At 43.0% G+C, this 20915-nt stretch overlaps 2 protein-coding genes across 3 annotated transcripts; both read right to left on the reverse strand.

Annotated features, from left to right (window-relative positions):
- Nucleotides 1-31: 31 nt before the first annotated feature.
- Nucleotides 32-8124, reverse strand: adam17a (ADAM metallopeptidase domain 17a). 2 transcript variants are annotated; one of them, XM_029826177.1, is made up of 20 exons: nt 7866-8124; nt 7538-7670; nt 6764-6897; nt 6422-6510; nt 6089-6278; nt 5176-5303; nt 4934-5020; nt 4694-4813; nt 4415-4559; nt 4246-4334; nt 4006-4158; nt 3612-3811; nt 3420-3523; nt 3187-3321; nt 2979-3109; nt 2823-2901; nt 2656-2744; nt 2481-2540; nt 2200-2236; nt 32-1434 (listed from the first exon to the last, which is right to left on the reverse strand). In XM_029826177.1, the coding sequence occupies exons 1-20, from the start codon at nt 7981-7983 to the stop codon at nt 1049-1051; spliced, it is 2607 nt and encodes an 868-aa protein (XP_029682037.1). In that variant the 5' UTR covers nt 7984-8124; the 3' UTR covers nt 32-1048. The 2 variants fall into 2 exon arrangements, with proteins under 2 accessions (XP_029682037.1, XP_011616093.2); XM_011617791.2 differs by lacking the exon at nt 2200-2236 and having other exon boundaries at nt 7866-8123.
- A 1206-nt stretch (nt 8125-9330) lies between these two features.
- On the reverse strand, nt 9331-14087 carry LOC101063495 (14-3-3 protein beta/alpha-A). The gene is made up of 6 exons (XM_003962692.3): nt 13941-14087; nt 12980-13385; nt 11183-11306; nt 10924-11084; nt 10746-10841; nt 9331-10222 (listed from the first exon to the last, which is right to left on the reverse strand). Exons 2-6 carry the CDS (start codon nt 13271-13273, stop codon nt 10148-10150), a joined length of 750 nt encoding a protein of 249 aa, XP_003962741.1. The 5' UTR covers nt 13274-13385; nt 13941-14087; the 3' UTR covers nt 9331-10147.
- Between the last annotated feature and the right edge of the window lie 6828 nt (nt 14088-20915).

Consider the following 20915-nt stretch of genomic DNA (forward strand, 5'->3'; position numbering starts at 1 on the left):
AATTTGTATCTGTTGAATAATAGGAGTGCACTTTTGTTCAAAATACAAAGATTTTTATTTGGAGATGCACATAAGAAACTTTCACAAGCAGGGTTATGCATAGCAACATAAAGAATAAACAATGACATATGTAACAGTTTTCACAGGCAACAATGGTGACTTTTAAAATGGACAAAGAACAGGATTTTGTGACTTCAGGTCATTTCAGAGCATCAAGGCACAAAAAAGATAAAAGGCACCAAGTTTGAAGCTGAGAGTGACGACTGAACCAAAGAAGCGCATCTGTCCTAAAGAAACGGCTAACTTGAACAAATCGTCTGCACAAAATCATCAAAGAAGAGAGTTATACTAATGGAACACTGCTTTCTTTAAACTCTTCCAGTGTTGTTTTAAAATACTTTAAGTGCTGTTCTGACACTCAAATCAAAACCTAAAATTCACCACGTTATAACGTGAAACAAAATGTTTACTTCTATGACATCAATAACATTAAAAAACGCGATAACAAACTGCTTAGATGGGTCTTTGAGCACAAGCAGATCATCTTTTCTCACATTTCAACACAGTTACAGATAAATATCAGGATTATAGTCCTTGGACAGAACAATAATGTGCATATTCAGAAATCATTTCTTGCCAAAGAGCCCAAACTCTGCTACTAAAGAAAAGAAATGATCTAAGTGTTTGTTTGTGTTGCTATTTCAGAGTCTTAAAATACAGAAACAGCCAATTAAAACCACCCACTTAACTTCTGAAGGCCTTTAAAACCAGCTTTGTTCTGTGCAAGTGCTGACTGATTGACACGTGGTGAGGGTCCTGTTGGGGAACAAATTTGGTCTACAGTAACTCCAGGACCCACATCTACCTGCCTAACTTTAACATATAAGTAGTTTTTAACACAGAGGCCAATTATATAAGATAAGACACATTGAGCCTTCAACACTCGCCCTTCAGGTTTGCATGTGATTTGTGATTAAAAACAAAAAAGCAGTTGTGTGTTCCCTAAAAACACGCCGGCTGTGGCATTTAACACTCGGTCTCTTTAGTGTCAATGCATTCCTGCCTTTTCAGGCGCCGCCGGTCCCTGGCTGGTCGTTTCTGTTCGGTCAGATCCTCGTAGGAGGATTTCGTAGCCGACGAGCAGGCTCCTGCGGTTGTGAAATCGTCTGACAGGCCCTCCTCGCCGAGGTGAGAGTCGCTGCTGGTGTCCTCCTGAATGGTGGCCATACGCAGCCCCCCTGCGCTGTCCGGGGTGGAGCCGCAGTTCTGGCCGAGGGCCTGGGTACTGCTGCCGGCCGTGGGGTTGACTCTGGCCTGGCTCTGCTGCGGGGGCAGGGAGGAGAGCGCCATCCGGCCGGCGCAGGAGGAGTGAGGCTGAGGAGGCTTGACGATGCGCACGGACGCCGACTCGAGGTTGCCCAGCATTTCTTGACTCTGAAAAGCAGAGAGAAAGGTTGAAAGACCTAACAGACCTCTGTGACTAGTGGGATCATTCCAATTTTTACTCTGTTCTGCTAAATTTAGACCATCTCATCTCATCATGATCATGTGAGCAGCAGAAAAAAGCACCCGGCTGAAGTGACAGTAGCAATTTGTGTCTTTAAGTTTCAAAAGCTTAAGCTAGGAAAGTAAATGTGCCCTGATACACGTGCTGGGCTGTTAATCCTGTGCTTTTTCTCTGCCACAAGAGAGGTCCGTTTTAGCTGAAGCTTTTCTGAGAGGAGACCTCTCCTTTTTTGGAATGTACCCAATCAAAATAAACTTAACACGCTAGAAACAAACAGAAAGAAAACCAAAGGAATTAAATAAAATGAACCACCTAACGGACAAAAATGTGTTGATTTTGTGGCTCTCGACAGCAGTGGATGCGAACTTAAAAGTTGACATGTTATATCAGATCCACAAATGACAACAAGGTGCAACCTGATCAGTTCTCAACGAATACTCCCCAAGAGCCATCTTGCTTTCTTGAAGTAATTTCTGCAGGTGTGCAGGACACACGTGCACACGAGTCCTCAGCCACATTAAAGTGTCAGCTTGATTTTGCACTTGCGCCTCTCGGTCATTTCTGAGAGCTGGCAACACGCCAACAGCTGAGTGATTACATCAAGGAGTAAGTGACTGCAGGAGTATCCCGGACGTGGGCTGCCAACCATGCACCATCATGGAGCAACACGAAACCGGAGCACACGCACTCACCTATGGCAGGAGGTCTACTACATATTTCCACCATCTGCTGCAGTTCCAATGAGAATGAAAAGGGGGGGCCAAGGCAAAGAGTGATGGGACAGGTCATTTAGAGCTTGAACTCATTCTAGTCCTGCTCTTCCCCCTGTTTTTAAGACTTTCAAGCCAATTTAGAGCCGGCAAGATTAATTGATTACTAGTGGCAGCTGTCAAAAGTAATGAGTATTAGTTTGGTTAGTTTGGCAGCAAGGCTAGTGCACGTGCGTGACGGCTTTAACAGCTGGGACACTTACACTCGGAGGGTGGAAAAAGCACTTTTTGTTCTCCTCGTACTGCTGGTCAAGTTTTTTGTCCTAGAGGGAGGAAGAAAAAAGACCAGTGTCAGCCAAATTATAAATATCACTCTGGTTACGGATGGGAAAGGGCTACAGATGAAGATATCAGTGATGACATGCAGCAGGTCCTCACCACACAGTGGACCAGGATACTGAGAGGAATCCAGAAGATGAGCGAAAACACCACCACAGATCCCACGATGTTATCGGCCAAGAATTTCCCTAGGGAAGAAGAGGGGGTGCTTAGAAAAAGGACTAGTTTTCTCAGGCTAGTGGATTCTTACTCTTCAAATAACTCACCAAATGTGTTAATGTCCAGTTTATCAATGAAATCCCACAACCGTTCAATCACATCTTGGACCTGCTTCATGCACTTCCCCTGTTGAAAAATGATCAGACGGTGCCAAATTAGTCATTACCTTCAATTCTTGAACAGAGGTTAATCAGCCAACGCACGCCCTCGTCGCAGAAGCCCACGGTGCAGGGTTTGCCTTTGCGGAGGAAGAGAAAACTGCCATTGTTCAGGATGAAAGGAGTGCAGGTGCCATCTTCTCCCCTGCAGCACACTTTACAGGAGTCCTCCGTCTCTGCAAAGAGCTCACGTGGTTAGTTTAAAGCCCAGGGAAACATCGACAATCTAGACGTTGAACCTTCCTTATTTTACCGTTGCAAGCACAGGACCGAAGGTTCTGCGTGGCCTCGCAGAAAGGGTTGCACTCCCCGTTGTGACAACGGCCATTATCCACACAGGTTGTGTTGTCGTCGGCGTTGGAAGGGGGAGGACAGTGACTGCTGTTGCCTAACATGCAAAAAAGAAGCAATGTCAGCTCATCAATAGGGCGCCATCGTCTGGCAACGTTCGATGCAATGCTCGAGTTCATCCTGAAGGGGGCGCACCTGTGCAGGATGATGTGCCTTTGCAGGTAGCGCTGATGGCTTCCTGACACTTTGTTCTTGCCTTTTTAAACTTGCAATTCCTACAGCAAGGGCTGTTTCTGTCACTGCAGTAAAGAACACGTGTGTGACTTGTATGGGATTCTCACGCCGGGGGTAAACAATCAAATTTCACCTAATTGTTGAATTTCGTACCTGCACTGCACACGCTTTTTGAATTTGCAGTCAGATGTGCAGCAGGGGTCGTCATTGAGGTGCAGGAGCCCTGGGTCGCACTCCTCCCCATCCTCCACTCTGGAGTTCCCACATACTTTACTGTTCCTCTCCTTGAAGCACACAGGAGCCTTGAAGCGCAAAGTCTTCCCCACAGATATCTTGCTGCAGTTGGAGAATCGCTGCGGGGTGAAAAGCCAAGCAAGTAGAGCAGGAAGTTAGAGCCGTGCTTGACAGTTTGATGGGTGTGCCACACAGAGCATTTCAACTTTCGCACAGCTATTCGGTGGCACAGCAAATCTGTAGTTAGTAGCTACAGAGGAGCTTATATCAAAAGCAGAAAGAGCTACATCATCATTAAACTGCATGTTTTTACCTTGTTGTTGACGTGGTCACCACTCACAGCAATGGGGTACATGACAAACTTGCCCCCTTGGTCATCACTGGGAGCACAATAAGCAATGTTGTCAGGGTCGTGCTCCGCTCCAAAATTATGACCCAGCTCATGTGTTGTCACCAAATCTGCCTCCTGGACATAAGCAGACCAAATTTGCTTATTCTTTCTCATTCGCTGTAGAAATTTGATTTGTGACGTGAAGAAGGGGGCCAAACAGACCTTTGTAAGGATGGTTTTGCCATAGTTCTTGGTGCTGGTCAGGCCTGTGTTCAGATAACTGGGCTTTTTCACGGAGTGAGGATAGTACGCTGCCAAAACAAACAAAACAGCAAGATCAACTGATTTCAGCACTTATCCCAACAGTGTGATCTGTGTGGTCAGTTCTTACGTTTTGGGCAGAGTCCGCCCAGTGCTTGAGGTTTGGAGGGGGCTACATAAGCCAGCCCCAGTGTGCCCTGATCAAAGTCCTGGTAGGTGAACAGGTGGGCCAGACACACCGTGGATGCATTGTCAGCTATGTCTGAGCTAAATTGCTGCAGGATACAGGGAGAGCATTAAATGATCTTTTCTACACTGACTCAATCAATGCACATTTTGCTTTGTTTGGTTACTCAAAATAAACCTTTCAGCTCCTCCAACCGCCTACAAATCTTTCTCACTTTCCTACCTCCAACAGTCTCTTCACATCCCACACCTCTTTTTCTGGCACGGGGCTGTCCTTCATGTTGTAATGGACCCAGCCTGAATGGTCAGAGGGAGCCTCGGTGGGATCCTTGTTGATGATAATCTGAGAACACAATGGTAATAAGAGGTTACCACAGAGAACCTTATATAAAGAATTTGCAATGAACACACATGTGAGTGAGATGTAAAGCTGCTCCACACACAAACACAGATGCACACACACCTGATTGATTTGGACCCCGTATCCTGTGAATTCATCATCCCAAGTTGTGTTTCTATAAATATCATCAACTCTATCGATGAGCTCAATCTGAAAGCAAAGAAAAACATCACATCATTGCCCCACAGAACACAAGTATAGTTAGATATATACACAAGAAACCACATTTCCAACAATTTGCCCAATTAGAAAGCAACTCTATCTATCAAAACTAGCATTTATAGGTAGCATGAAACCAGACAGACCAGGTAGTTGAGCGTGATGCTCTCTTGTCCGCGGCCCATGTGTTGAAAGAAGCGATAATCGGCGACCAGTAGCAGTGGACAAGTGTTCTTCCTGTGGTCGTGAGTCTGCCTCTTCTCTCTTCGGTGGCCTGTGATTAAGACACAGCAACAGCTAATAAAAAGAAAAATTCTTCTCCATCCTAAAAGTAGAATGTGTCTCATTAATTAAATCATTCTTTCGGAAAGGAAAACACAAAACCGACACAACCTAAAAACAAAAATCAAAAAACAACATTCTGTTGTTTTACACTTTAGCAATAAAATAATATTTCCTTTTGTACTCACTTGCCTGTGCACCATTCAGTAATGTGTGTGGGTGGTGGGTGACGACTCACAAGTCGGGTAAGCAAAGGTTACATGAATTTCAATGCCACCTCCATAAAAATCATCACAACAAATGTCTCCAAAGAGTGCTTTTGCCAGCAGCTCGAAGGGTATTTTAGATTTCCTCTCACATATTGAGCTGATACATACTTCACATTTCCAACACAGCAAAAAAACCTCAAACGTTCTCGGGGGTTAGATAATACCCACTTGTCAGCAGACTGTTCGAACATAACTTGAGCTGCACTTTTGTAATAAAAAGGCCTTTATTAAAGTGACTGTTACAATAATTCACACCCACCTCCTTTGTGCTACTACAGCTTTCCTCCTCCTTTCACTCCAACTAATGCTTTTCTTATCCTCCTACACTATCTGTTCTTTACCATCTACAAACAGGGTTAGAACAAGGCTACATGTGTTTCATGATCTATAACTCCTGAAACATACTGTACATACACTTCAGCCTCCTCCACATTTCGCATATGTGCATTACGGGTTACACGTTTCGGATATTTTAGCCTCGTTGTGAAGGAAAAGAGGGAACACTCACCATTTTCCTGATCCCCAGCCTGCTGTCTATCCCATTCCGTCCTGGCCGACTCTGGCAGCAGATCTCTGGGTTCTTCCTTTATGTAACCACAAACTTTTGGTGAAGCAAGGCGGCTCAAATTCCTGATATCTTCTGAGCGATAAACCAGTAACCCGCTATCGATCTGGGAGTCTGTAAACCTCCACAGGGGCTGGACAGGCAGAGAAAAGAGATCCCGAGTAGTCAATGGAGGATGCAGATAAGGATAACATAAATAAAACAAATGTAAAAAGGCACTATACAAGAAGGGGGAAACATATCTCACAATGGATAAGACAATGTGCTGATTGTTACCTCCACATTGTATTCCACTTCATCGGTTAGGATGTGAGCAGAAAACTCATCTCTATCTATGTGTGCTTGCACACGTGAATTCTCCTCTCCTGTAAATACATAAAAAATACTTGTTGAACACCAACAGAACTGCATAAAGTTAGTAGCACAGATTCAAAAACTGCAACATTACACAAAATGCTAAAATATGACAAAAGAGGCAAATAGCTTGATGTCTATCATTTCTTAGACAAAGGTTTGATTTTTTTTCTTATTTTTTGTTTGTTTTGCACTCAAAAGATATAACTCATAACATAAAAAAAAAAAAAATACTGCAAAGTTATGAGCCTGTCATTTACGTACCAATGAGGTGTCCGGTGAAATAGTTCTGCAGTTGAACATCATACTTGTTTTCTCTTCCATATTTATCTCGAAACACAGCTTTGAAGTCTTCCGTGAAAAGGCCAGTGTTAGTAGTCAAGTAAAGTTGGAAATGTCTTTAAAGAACAGAGAAAGTAAAAATGGTTGAATTTGTCATCAGGGTTCTGACAATTTCAATCTAAACAAACAACATATTGATTATAACAGAATTAGGGCCAAATCCAAAGAAACGCCAATTTTGTGCAGCCATTGTATCAAAAATGTCATTTTCCAAGCCACCTAAAGCATTTCCTGATTCCACAGACTCTAGTCTGTTTTACTGAACGCATTTCTTATCATTTCTGCCAAGGGGGTTGTGTGACCCCAGCCAATTGTCTGTGTGGCTGTTATAACTCAAAAAGCTATAAACACATTTTAATGAAATTTTCACAAAATGTTGATAGCGGACCAAGAAAGAGCTGGATAAATTTTGGTGATGTTCAACATTCCAGACAAACTTTGACCTTCCAAACATCAAAGCCGAGGAGCTCATTAGCGGTGTAATGGATGTAGAAATGAGCTGCATGGTCTGCGCTCTCTGAGGGTCTTATTTTTTATGGAGGGGTTTATGTTAATCTGTAACTAGTTCCCCAGGACTACATAAATGCATGTTGACCAAAACAGACAGGATATATAAATCATTTTGTTTCAAGAAGATGTAAGTCTATCCCTTAGGACAAGAAGTGACTGAATAAGGTGTGCTGTCAGTTTCTGTACCTTTGCAGGGCCGTGAAGCTCACCAAACGTTCCAGGTGGGACTGGGTGCGGATTTCTCTCTTCCTTACGGAATGCATCTGGAGTCCTGACAATGGCAACACTTCATAATCTGATAGGATGGAATTCAAAACATCTGGAAGAGATGTACCGACATGTTAGCCCAACAAAATCCGCGCGGATAATGTATAAACTCAGAAAATGTTCCCCTTTAGGACATAATAGTTTAAGTCAGTATCGGTTAATAGTGGCAAATAAACACAAGTGTTTCTGTAGTAAAATATGGCAATCGGTAAATGTCAAGGATTTAGCGCTGTTAGCTTGTACGAACCGAAATCTGGGTGTCCTGTGTCACTCTCTCTCTTATTTCTTGACCTAATAGCACTATTGACCCAATAGTTAGCTACAAATGACATCAATAATATACTCCTCATTATTATGTAGCTCATTTTGTCATAATAATAACGCTAACATGTCACTATTTGATGTAATAGGCTAGACATACAATGCTAGGACATTAGCTAGCGGAGCTACCCTGTCGGGACCCGATTTGGTCTGGTTCCAGGACCGCGCTTAAAGATGACGTCAGGTATTGCGATTGGCTACTCGACATATAGGTGACGTAATGTATTGTGATTTCTATACCGTGGTTACTGTTTGGAACCTTGGAAACTAAGGAAACACAAAAAAGCGATCGAAGGAGGTGCGTTAAAAACGAGCAAACTATTTTGCAGGGGCATTATGAATAAATACACAAACTGAGGTACCTATTCATTTTTTGTCTGGGTGCAACACGAATTGATGGACATGGAATTTCATTTTTTTCCTCTTCAATCCTCTAGATAAAAGAACTGATTTTAGTTATTTGCCCTTTAATGGAAAATTTTTGAATTTTGGATAACGTTTGAATTATTTCGTCCTTTATCCTTCTCATTTCTAAATTTGCTCGACAGCTAAAAGGTTTTATACTTACTTACTTACTGAATACTCAAAGCAGCATACAAACTATTCAAGGTAGTTTGCCAACTGCACTGTTTTTCTTCTCTTTTGAAGACGTGTCGCCTTCTATCCAGGTTTTTCTCAGTTCTCATACCAACAGGATGCAAACTATTTTGCAATAAAAGTAGGTTTGATCGATATAATCTCAAAGTATACGTCTGTACACTTTATTATATATGTGATATTTAAAAAAAAAAAAAAGTTTCCAAACCCTAGATATATATGCGTTTTCCGACAATATATTGCCAATGTAAACGTGTGTGACTTGTATATATTGCCAAGCTAAACCTGTGGCGATTCAAAAACAGTTTAGGGGGCTGCGTGTGTGACGTCATCTGTTCGCGCAGGACCACGAGCCTATCTGGTCACCGGAAGAGCGCCAAAGAGAAAACAGGAGGTGTGACGTCACTCAGTGGCGTCGCTGTCCAGTTTGCATACGAGACGTGAGACACATTGAAGTAGTAGCTTCGTCGAGATTTGAGTAAATGATAATTTTTGAAATCATTACGGAAATCTGGGACTATTTTTACCTGTTTGTGATCGCGCTGTGAAGCTTAATGCAGCCCAATCAGATCCTCAGCTTCTCGCATCGCTATTATATTCCCTGCTGCCAATGTCGTTTCCCTTGTCTTTTATAAGGAATCGGATCAATACTGGACTTATAATAGTTAGACCGGTTTTTTTTAATAGTGTTCTGAGCCCGGACCCTAGTTGTACTTCTACTTTACACAATCTGTGTCAATATTTATTATCATGCAATAATGTGCAAAGCAAGAAAAAAGACATTACTCCAGACGTGGTTTAAAAAAAAAAGGTTTTATTCCTGATAACATAGCTGATACATAGGGATTTGAACAGTTCCACAAAGCTTTTGGAGACTACAATTGTACAAATAGCAAAACAATAGCAGTCCAAATTTCTAAATGACAACCACTGGGCAGACTAACATCACCCTTGTTATGTGTACAGACTGACACGGTGCATTTTCTGCACCCACCTCCCCATTCCAGTGTAATATCCCAAAAAGACATGCAAGAAGTGTATTGTCTTCCATCTGTTGATAGGGTTCCTGCATTTGGTCAGATAAATAATTCAGAGAAAGTGACACTACAGTCCAAAAACAAAGGATTTTATCAATTGGCACTTCTTAAATTGGTTGAATATTCTGCCTCAACATGCGCCATCTTTCTCCGGATTATAAAAAAATTGAATCTAAATCGGATTTAATCAACAGTAACCATATATAACAGTTCAGAGATACTTAAAAAGGAGGGGTGTTAACATTATGTGGGAAAATATAACCTTAATTAATGGGACTTTAGGTTTTTATTTAAATGACAGGAGCAGGTTTCAGCTTTAAATTTGAGCTAGGAGTTAGATTAGCATGTCACTCAACCACCAATCACTTTCCTACGAATCAAAACGGCACGATTAGGAGGGCCAGGACAAATATTGGGAAGGGAAGGGGGGAGAGTTTTTCAGCAGATGCCCAAATCATTGTCAAAAATATTTAATTTTATCACACTTTTCAATGATGGAAATCAGTGGTAGAATGTTAGAGTATTAAGGAATGAAGGATGCGTAGAAAGCTTTTCCCTTCGGTGGTCTCAGAAGTTATTTGGCCTCCTCTTCGCCCTCTCCACCTTCGCCACCTTCTCCCTCATCAGCAGCATTGTCTGATGTCCATAACTAGAGAAAGAAACATTTGTTTAAATCACAGTACAGTCACGTAACCCAACTATTCACCATATTCCCTTTATAACTAATGTGGCCAGAAGCATCGCTACATAACTTCAAAAAGGATCCTAAGTTCGGAACATCATCACATGTGGCATCTACGGGTTAACTCCTTTATTTCCAACTGAGTTTATGGTGAGCCATCAGAAAAGTTCCAGTACCGCATAGGCCTTAATCTCGGAGCAAGTGAGCCATCTGTTATAGAAGCCACCATTCTGGCTGGGAACACTTGCAAATCAACCCTGACACAGACGATGATGACTTCACATGCTTGGCTCGCTGGACATTCAGGATGCAAACTACTGGGGCACTGAATTAATTTGTTAGATAGTTTGATATTTCCATCGTGATGGAATGCCACCCTCTGTGATTCAATGCGTAAACACAGAAGCGTTTAACCTTTACTTCTTTTGGCGTATGGGTCGGAGATAATAATACATACGGGATATCGATTATCTATAAAGCCGACACTTACTGTCAGATTGTCTCTGAGGAGCTGCATGATCAGGGTGCTGTCTTTGTAAGAGTCCTCTTTTAGTTCATCCAACTCTGAAATGGCATCATTGAATGCCTGCAAATGAATATGGGAAAAGTTGAACCCACATAAACACCTTGAAACAGGCTTCAGTGACACTTGAAGGTAGTCAGCAGACCTTCTTGGCCAGCTCACAGGCCTGTACAGGGTCATTGAGAATCTCATAATAGAAGACAGAGAAGTTAAGGGCCAATCCCAGGCGAATGGGATGTGTGGAGGGCATCGCAGTGGCAGTTTCAACAGCATCCGTATATGCCTTTCGTGACTCCTCAATGGTGTCTAAAAATGCAATATTGGTAAAAAATAAATAAAAAAATTAGGGCAACAACACTTTAACTACAAAATATATGAGGGTGTTTCCAAAGCTGAGAACTTGCTTTGTTTCGTATCTTCAGAGGCAACCTCGGCAAGGTATCTGTAGTAGTCCCCCTTCATCTTTAAATAGAAGACCTGGCTTTCATGATTTTCAGAGTTTTTGATTAAATATTCCGCCAGCAGGTTCTGTGAAGACAAAAATCAAGGAAACTGTTACTGACAAAGCAAAGATAACGTAGAAATAATTATCAAGTTTCCCCTCAAAGGGGACAGTGCATTGCATTACGCAGCTGCTGAATCAATGTTGTAATGCTTGTAATGTTTTCCAACCAAAATGGGGATCCAATATACCCCAGTGCTCTCTAATGTCATAATTAAGACATCTTGTCTTATAACACTGCTTTTCCCCTTCCCCCTAGTGTAATATGCATCACAAATCTCTCAGTTGGAAGATCTCTGGTTGGAATATCTCTGGTTGGAATCTATTAAAAAAGTGTAAGTCTCCTTTAGAATGCAACGGTGCCTGGATCAGTCAGTACACCTCTTATTCCAGGAGATATGGTCTTGGTCAGTAGGAGTGTTAAGCATCACTACATCAAGCTATCCTTTGATTAAACACAAGGCAGTCAAAGCGCACACTGTTACCTTCAATTAACAACTATAAACATTAATAGAAATGACCAAATGAGCCCTTGAAAAGTGTTGCTAGAGTTGAAGTTTACGTCGAAAAGGACAAATGTCGTTTCTAAATGTACATTAAAATGTCGACTATTATAGTTTTGGTTCTTTTGCATGATTAACAATGATTTCTTTTCATAACATTGTGTGATTGTAGGACTTACAAACAGGGTTTCCATTTAAATTCTGGGAATCCGGCAAATAATTTTGACCATTCAAGCAGGTGAATGTCAGGTATAGCAAATGTTGCCTTTCTTTAAAAATGCAGTAGGGGGCGCTCTTAGCACAATGAGGAAACACCAGCCCAAGAAAGCTACTAAATAAACTAAAAAGACCAACCCATTCAACGACCCAACAGTCTACTTTCTAGCGTGGCCTGAAAACAGAAGCTAAGTCGTTTGGTGAATTATGTGCGTACAAAGTTACCTGAAAGGCTTTTAAGCAAGTTATGGCATGAAGACTGACACGCCCTCTGTTCAAAACCCTGTCAACACTTACAGGAAACCAACTGAAAGCAGTTAAACAAAAATAGGATGTGACCCTTAGCGGTTTTACACTGTATTACATAAAAATAGACCGGCTGAAGGGTAATATCCCAACATTGCGTGGTTGACATGGACATCTTAAAAGTCATCCATGTACGAGTCCACGGTGGTTTATCAGCGGCACGGCTGCTGTGGTGTTGGGAGACGTTCCAGTTCACCTTGCTGGTGTAGCCACTATGGCCATTTGCTAGTTTACACCCAAAGAAATGCAAAAGCCTATTGTTCCAAATCCAAACTCCCAACAGGAAGAACAGCAGGACTATGAATTACTTCCTTGTCCCACCTTAGGGAAGCCAAAGTTACACAACAGGTGTCTGTTTCATGTAGAATATATACAATGGATGTGGATTACTGTTCATAAAAATGTGCTGGTGTAGATTATCAGTCAGCCAGGTCAAAGAAGCTCAGGGCTTCAACCCAGGGCAAGGGGACCTTTAGTCTCAGGCTCCAGTAACTGATATTTGAACATAAAGCCTTTCAGAAGACATGCAAAACACGGTCAAACAACAGAGTAGCCCAGAAAGGTCCACTTGCCCTGGATCGAAGCACTTCATTACAATGCGCTTCTGGAGCATTACAACGCGGAAGTGTGACATGATTGGTGCAGACCTAAAGATTTTAAATGGGATACGCTACCAAAACTTTGTTGCAGATTTCTTCCAGCTCTTGCTCCACCTTCTTCCGATATTCTGTGATTCGTTTATGTTCCGCCGAGTTGGCCTCGCTCTTTGACGCAAGGCTGGACAACACCCTCCATGCAGACCGCCTCGCCCCAACCACGTTTTTGTAGGCGACGGAGAGCAGGTTTCTTTCCTCGTTTGTCAAGTCCACTCCTTGTTCTGTAACCTCCTTCATCATTTCTGCCATGTCATCGTAGCGTTCACTCTGCTCCGCCAGCTTGGCCTTCACAATAAGATCCTTTCTCTCCATAGTTTATAGAGTTGATGACCGAGGATTTAGAAATCCAGGAGTTGGAGACAGTCGGTGACTGTGAATGGTGTAGCAAAGGACTGGCGACGGTAAACCCCTCTAACTTTGTAAGCTGGAATGGGGTGAAAAAAAAAAAGTTAATAGTCATGCAAATCAGCCCAACAATTATGCCATGGAAAATATGCATCTGTCTAGGACGCTAAACGTGGCATCACATTAGATAACGCCGCTAGAACAAAGTCATCTTGGTTCATCGGAAAAGAAACGCTACACTGACCATTAGGAAAAGACCGTCTCGCGTTAACCGCAATTAAAACACTTTACACCCCCCCTCCAAAATATATATAAATATATATATAAAAATTGTGAAATGAAAACCATTTATTTCTAGAGCCACGATTATTTTGCACACAAGGGAAAAAAAAGTGAATGCAACTCTTCCCCTTAGCAATGAAACCCGCCACAAAGCTGTCTGAACCCACCAACTAGCGAGTTAGCAGAGGCTAATTTGCGTTAGCTCCATCGGCCACTCCTTTCAATGAAAAAATGTCTCGTTGACGTCACTCATTTAAAACGTTCAGTCAAACACAACACGTCTACTCTGCAGCGAACGAGAAGGCAAGTGCTACTGTGGGAAAATATAAAATATTAAGAACCCCTTTCTGACCTTATTTCGACAATCCAAAACGAGCCTGTTAGAAAGGTTGGTCCGACACGCAAAGAACAGCAGCACCAGGCAAGCGAACTACAACTGAACTTGCTGTGGTAGGTAGCATATCTGCATATCAACCCTCCAATCGCAAAAGCTATTTCACTTGAAAAGCGATTGGTTTTTGCAAGGCCGACCAATGGCTGTTTAGCGCGGGTGGAAAAGGCGGGACCTCGGAGGAAGTTTGACAGACCGGAACACTGCAGAGGTTGGGGCCACGGGGTTTCCTCCAATTAGAGCAAGGGATAATTACGTCATGTCGTTGCCATGGCGAAACTTGTCCAATCACTTCTCGCTTCACATGCCGTAGGCAGAATAGAAAGCGGGTGTGGCAAATCGTTACCTTTACTATCTTTTGGGATTTTTTTTCATTTAAAATATGGTAGAATGGTGGAATCTTACAAATATGAAAACCGTGTCCTGTGTGTGTGTGTGTGTGTGTGTGTGTGTGTGTGTGTGTGTGTGTGTGTGTGTGTGTGTGTGTGTGTGTGTGTGTGTGATTTTTATCCAAAATCGAATGCAGCTGAAACCTAGTGATTTGAGGTCTTCTGTGCAAGTATAGAAGGTCATAAGAGAGTTGACCTAGAAGGAAAATATGATGTCTTATTAATCTCAATCATCTTCTTGTGAATGTTTAAACTGGGAATCAAAACATTAATCAATGAAATGACTATGCCTCTGTCTGAGATGAGTTGGGAGGTTGGGCAGAGGTCTTTCTGTATGAGGAACTGGGGGCCTTTTACCTGTTCATGCCCTGGAGCTCTGAAGAAAGACACATACTGTACCTAGTACCAAACATGTACCACCTGAAACTTTTTAAAATTCCCAGGTTCCTTTTTCTGCTTCACACAGGCACAAGTATTCATCTTAACACTGCATGGAGTATAGGAATGAGCGCAGCTGTCTTAGTCTATGAGGAATGGAATTACACTATATACTTCCTGAGGCAGATCAGGTTTCACTCTGGAATGTCCCCCCTCGTAGACACCTGAAATTCTACCTGAAATGCTGTGGGCGATAGCAAAAAGAACAAGCAGCCATATACCTGTTTATTTCAAAACTTACACTATCTTCCTAGCATATGAGGCGAATTACAGCCAGTCAAGAGTTGATCAAACCTTTGAACTTACCTGATTCACACTTTCTTGCCAGTCTAACAAAGAGTGAAACTCCCCAGGGTTCAGGAAAAGGTGCGGATTTGTGCAACATGTAGACACCCACTGTGAGTCATTCTGTCCTATTTGTCTTCTCAAAGGTTTGCTTGGAGTCACCTAAGTGCTGATGGAATTTGGTAACGTGGTGAATCCGTACCTAATATTTAAGTAACGTGTACATTTGTGGTTACTTTTCAGGGCCTGGCTGCCTGCGGTTGCTTTGTGTCCAAAGTCAGACTTTGCAGCCTGTACCAGTTATGAATTCCAACTTAAACACTTCCATTTACATATTGTGTAGATCAAATGTAATATTTTGTACACGCAGTGTCGGCGCAACACAACCAACATCCGCTCGTACTCCACAGCCTAAGAACACTGACATCTTTTACTCTGTGTAGATATGACATTTTCACATGAAGAGACTTTTGTCCACCTAATAGGCCTGATGGTTATAAATAGAAATGGTTAATAGGCTGGGAAATCCCCTGGGTCCAGTTCCAGTTTTTAGCCGCATGTTGGATATTAGCCAACAAAATGGTGGCCTACAGCTCAGATTTATTCTTCATGATTGATTGGTAGCTGAATTCCTGCAGACATAAAGAGAATTATTAATGCAACAGATTGACTCATGATAATCTGAGAGGAGTTGAGCTGAATCCTGCTTATATGTCTAAATGGAATGTCATTCAAATGTAATAAACAAGCCATAATAAAATCATACATACATACAGCAATTGACAGTCCCAAGGTTGAGTTTTCAGCTCAACTGACACTTAATGTGTCATTTAATTCTCCCAGTGTTCCTTCAGCTTTAGGACAGCTAACTGTTCAGGGGAAGGTGACGTCTCACAGCGATTATTCCTCCATCCTGCCATCCCTCCACTCTAAATAGAGGTCATTTAACTCTTCCATACACTCCAGCACACATTAGGATGAGTGAATATCAAACACTTTCCACTCTCCCTGCATCTTTTATCATTGACACCCATCCTGTAACATATGGACTCTGTCACACACGTCTGTCACACACATCAGCACTAAATCTAACAGTAATGTTTCGTATATTTGAACCACCACGTTGGGAGATTTTTACTATAGTAAACAGTTGTGATCGCTTCTGCCTGTCTGGAATGAGCTTCTCATCGACCAGTGAGTGCTGTTAATGTTTCTAAGATCTGCCTGTGATGCTCTCCAGACAAGTGCCGTGGCAAAAAAAGGAAAAGCAATTGCAAAAATGTCGAAAAGAACAGGAAAAATAAACACCAATGGCAGGAAAAAGGTGAGAGATAATTAATATAAAGCCATCTACCAACGAAATGTCCCTATTAGGCAGGAGGAATACCTGAGCTTAAACAGCCTGATTCAGAGGAACGAGAGGCTTCAGAGGAGTCAGGAACTGTCTCCAGGGGCTGATAGGGGAAGTAATCTTAAATCATAATCATGTATAAATTACATGTAGTTCATTGCTGCCCACCCAGGAACTGTGATTGATAATAAACTGTGAATAATGAGAATACATTTCTTTCAAAAAAAAAAAATTATATATATATGTATATATATATATACACACACACACACACACATATACTCTGCACAAACAAAGGCGATCTGCCACATAAACCACTGCACATCTGCATTAGTTATGCTGGTCGCATTCACGGGTTAATTCGCTGACTGCTTATGAATAATGCATAACCTGTGATCAGTGATTGCACAAGAGCACTCTCTCCTCTCCTCTCCTCTCCTCTCCTCTCCTCTCCTCTCCTCTCCTCTCCTCTCCTCTCCTCTCCTCTCCTCTCCTCTCCTCTCCTCTCCTCTCCTCTCCTCTCCTCTCCTCTCCTCTCCTCTCCTCTCCTCTGTGTGAGCATTGATTGTCGTTTTTTTGAGTGATCAGAATTGACAAAGGCAGCCTCGGGACAAACACATAACCTTTATGACCTCACTCGATCGCCCTTAGATCTAATTAGGAAATTATGGTTCCTACTGACAGCTGTGGCGTGACCAATTTTCAAATAAGACAATGTAATAATATTCAGATTTCCTTATGTCATAGAATTATATTAGATGATATTTACTGCAGACTTCAGAAGAATTTTCTGTGCTCTCCTCCTCTGATCTCATCATTCATGCAGTGCATGCCCAGTGTTCCCTCCTGCTCCCTTTTCACCTCTGAAGACTCAACCTTTTCCAGGGGTGCTCGGCATTGAAACATGTTCAAACACACACATGCTCATTCCCGTTTGTCCTCCACCTCCTGCTCCGATGTGGATGAAACAGAGATCTCCATCTTCCAACATGCCTGCGCAGCATTTCCAGCCCCGAAGCTATGGCCGCTGAGCATCATTCCATCTCACTGCAGAGTGGACCAGTTGGCTGCAGAAGAGCCCCGAGTGCAGCAACACGATGCTCCACTCAAGCCAGCCCCACCATCCCCCCACTGTATGTAAAAATGCAATCAGAAGGAATCAATTAGGGATTAGGAAGACATTTATTTAATCTTTAGAAGCTTTCTGGTGAATCCAGATGGAACCAGGATTTTCTAATTCATGTTTAAAGTATATATATGTGATGAAAATATTGTTATCAAAACACATTTTATTTGATGGAACCCAGGCTTTTTTCCTTTCTTTGCATTGAATAAATCAAACATGGTCATGATCAGCGCAGGGTGCGGTGATGTGGGAGGACCCTGTTCATGAACCTGACTCAGATAATAGCTTCCAGCCCTTGAGTGGGAAACTAAAACTCTTGAAAAGAGACTTTTGTCCTCTGCAAGTTCAGGGAAAAAAAGCACCTAGAGAGCACAGACCTCAGCTGTGCTGCTTCCAGTTTCCACACACAGTCCAAAAAAATGATCATTAAATTGGGAAAAACTTCTCTTTAGTGTGCAATTGTGTTGTGATGGACTAGTGACACGACCGGCGTGTATTCCTGCCTCTCACCCAGTGACTGCTGGGATAAATGTCATTTACAGCAGGGTTAAGGAAAAAAATCTATCATTCTTTGGAATAAACTCATGTCATTCAACAAACGCAGCACAGATGTCCTCACAAGTGTATACAGATCTGTGATCAGGATAGTGTTTGTTGTACGAGCAGGTCCTACTTTAACAAAGAGACGAAAATGGAGTTAGATATCAGTTCCAGTTTGTCAGGTTTTCCCTGTAAGGTGACTCGAGGTTAGAGTTGGAGAATGTTAGCCCAAGTATCTGTTTCTCGACGTTAGCTTTTCAATGCCGGATGGCTTCTAAATCCTCATCTTTTCCAATTACTGGCCAGCCTAATGATCACTCTCTTCATCGAGGGGAGGAGGGCATGATGAAACGTCCCTGACCAATTCTGTTGCAGCAGATCTTGTGGGGGAGGGAGGAAAAGAAAAAAAAAGCATTACACAACAAGTGGGTTTGTAGTTCTCCCACATATCCAGCGCTGCGAGGACCGGCGGTGATAGGAGGAGGCTGAAGTGTTCAGAGATCTCTCCTATACCATCTGTCCTGCTGCAGAGTTCAGCGCGCTCTCGGCGGACACGGTTGCCCCGCGTTTGTCAGGTACACGCCCTGACACCAACACCCTGTCGAGCTATCAGGAGATCCAGCAGACGCCTGTGTCAACCTGCAGGGGTGGGACAGCTTTGTGCAGGAATGCAGCCAAGAACGAAGGCAGAGAGCATGTCCTCTCAGGTGTGCGCAGGACATGGTGTCAGGAGAAATCTGGTTCTGATTGATAAGCATCTGTTCAGCCAGGATACACCCTAAAAGAATCGGTTGGTTATTTTATTCCACCTACTATAAATCAGGAGGCGTGAGCTCTGGAACTCTGGTCTCACCAGTGTGAGCGATTGGTACTAAAAATTCCAGGGTAACTAATAGGTAAAAGGACAAAACGTGACACACTTGCTTTAATTCCGTGCTTTAATGCCAGGCCTGTGATAACATCGCAGTCGAACAGCCCGAAACATGCAGACTGGCTCGCTCTCAGGCCTCTCCCTTCCTCGTCTGTGGCGAGCCCAACTGAAATGGAAAGTTTCTGGAGCTGGTTTTTTGTGATCCACGGGCCACTCCCTGTGGTTTCTCCCCAAAGGTGAGAGACACCCCCCCCCCCGTCCCCGTTCCCGTCTAGTCACAAGGCCTGGCTCCCTCCCGAAAATTAGCCAGTCAGCAAGAGATGTGCAGACCACACATTCACAACAAAGGGAGGAATTCTGAGCGGGTCCCACCGCTTTTTTATATGACTCATCCCAGCGCCCTCCTTCACTCTGCTCCTCGCTCAGAATGCCGTCAGACACTGCCTGGCCTGTGCTGCAACATGCCCAAAACTTCTGCTGAGGAGTGGCGGAGACATCTCCTAAAGTCAGGTTTCAACAAATCAGCATACTTTTTACTTTACTAGTAATTTTTTATCGCAATGTCCATGTTTGTAGCAGCCTGTTTCCTTTTAAGGCCACTTTTCAACACCTACGTCCGGGAAAAGTCCACAAATTCTCTTATCGCTCGTGAGATCAAGCGATTAATGAATTGCTGCAAAATAAGCAACATGCCCGCCAGGAAAGTAATACTTACAGCCTACAATGACGTCAGGTCAAAGGGCAAATGTCACATAGCGTTCAAAAATGCCTCTGTTATGAAACTTGTGACCTAAATCCTTCCTTGAAGCAGCACTTGTGTCACGCTCCAGTCGCTCAACACCACTTGTGTTTGTTAATCACACAGAATAAATTGACAAATACCATTCAGAGGTAGTTTTCGCCACGCTACTGACAAACTTACACGTGCACGCACGCACATACTCAAGCCCTTTTAGACTGTGTCAAAAGGGAGAAGCCGGCAACACCCAGTCAAGCTGCAGCTTCACAGCTCCCAGTCTCCCAGCCATGACCAGAGGGGCTTTTCCAGTGGGGTACTCAGCTCCACTGATGATGTCAGTGCACAGCGTGGAGGTCACAGTGGCAATTATTGATGAGCGTGCCTCGTTTGGGATCGATACACAGAGCCGTGTTGTACGCGACGCACCAGCTGAAGCGGCTCTTCCGGGGGGCTTTAGCGCCAATTTTACCAAGATGTTTATTTGTTTACAAGAGTTTCACATCAGAGTAAGTGCAGACCTGGACCAACAGGCACAGGTTCCATCAGAAGTTAGAGTTTGGAGTTTAATCTGAGAGCTTTTTGGACACTGACACTGACCAGGGGCAGGGCCTTTGCAGCTTTGGGGTAATTAGCATGGACCTGGCGAAATGGTTCAGTGACTTAGTGTGAATTATTAAGTGTAATTATTAGGTGACTTCAAGGCTTTTAGAGGTAAACAGAAGGAGCAAGATCAGGAAGAAGTAGTGTACTGTTCTCATCTGTGATCAATATTTGAAGTTTATTTTATGCTAATGTCCCCACAGTCACCCGTTCAATAGTGGATTAGAGCCCCCAGTGCTGGTAAACTGGAGCAGGCCATGGTGAGTTTTCATCTCCTTCCTGCCCCGATGATTCTAACTGACAGTGCACTCTGTCTTTTCTGGGTTGCCTCTGCACGCCTCTGGGCCACAGACTGGCACAGCGGGGATAAACTTAGAAACAGCTAGCAGGGACAAGAGAGAGAGAGGTTGCAGAAATGGCTGCTGTGTTAGGATGAGTCCCATATTGTTCCGGGGTTTCAACGACTCTGTCCCCACAGGTTTTTATTTTATTATTTTCATTTAAGCCTTAATATTTTCTCACAGACAGCAGTTTTAATTGAGTTTAGGATACACAGATGAATTAAGAAACCTCGCAAAGCTTCTGTTTCCTGTCACA

This window comes from Takifugu rubripes, chromosome 2, assembly GCF_901000725.2.
Source record: "Takifugu rubripes chromosome 2, fTakRub1.2, whole genome shotgun sequence".
In the NCBI taxonomy this organism is placed as follows: Eukaryota; Metazoa; Chordata; class Actinopteri; order Tetraodontiformes; family Tetraodontidae; genus Takifugu; species Takifugu rubripes.

What these genes read in the sequence shown, in the direction of transcription:
- adam17a (XM_029826177.1), bottom strand. Translation starts at nt 7,983, where the DNA reads ATGAGCTACATAATAATGAGGAGTATATTATTGATGTCATTTGTAGCT. An exon ending in GTGACCACGTCAACAACAAG is followed by an intron (nt 3,812 to 4,005) that starts GTAAAAACATGC and finishes TTCACCCCGCAG; the next exon opens with CGATTCTCCAACTGCAGCAA. An exon ending in AGGCACATCATCCTGCACAG is followed by an intron (nt 3,322 to 3,419) that starts GTGCGCCCCCTT and finishes TTTGCATGTTAG; the next exon opens with GCAACAGCAGTCACTGTCCT.
- LOC101063495 (XM_003962692.3), bottom strand. Translation starts at nt 13,273, where the DNA reads ATGGAGAGAAAGGATCTTATTGTGAAGGCCAAGCTGGCGGAGCAGAGT. An exon ending in CTCTGAAGATACGAAACAAA is followed by an intron (nt 11,085 to 11,182) that starts GCAAGTTCTCAG and finishes TTGCATTTTTAG; the next exon opens with ACACCATTGAGGAGTCACGA. An exon ending in CCTGTGAGCTGGCCAAGAAG is followed by an intron (nt 10,842 to 10,923) that starts GTCTGCTGACTA and finishes ATTCATTTGCAG; the next exon opens with GCATTCAATGATGCCATTTC.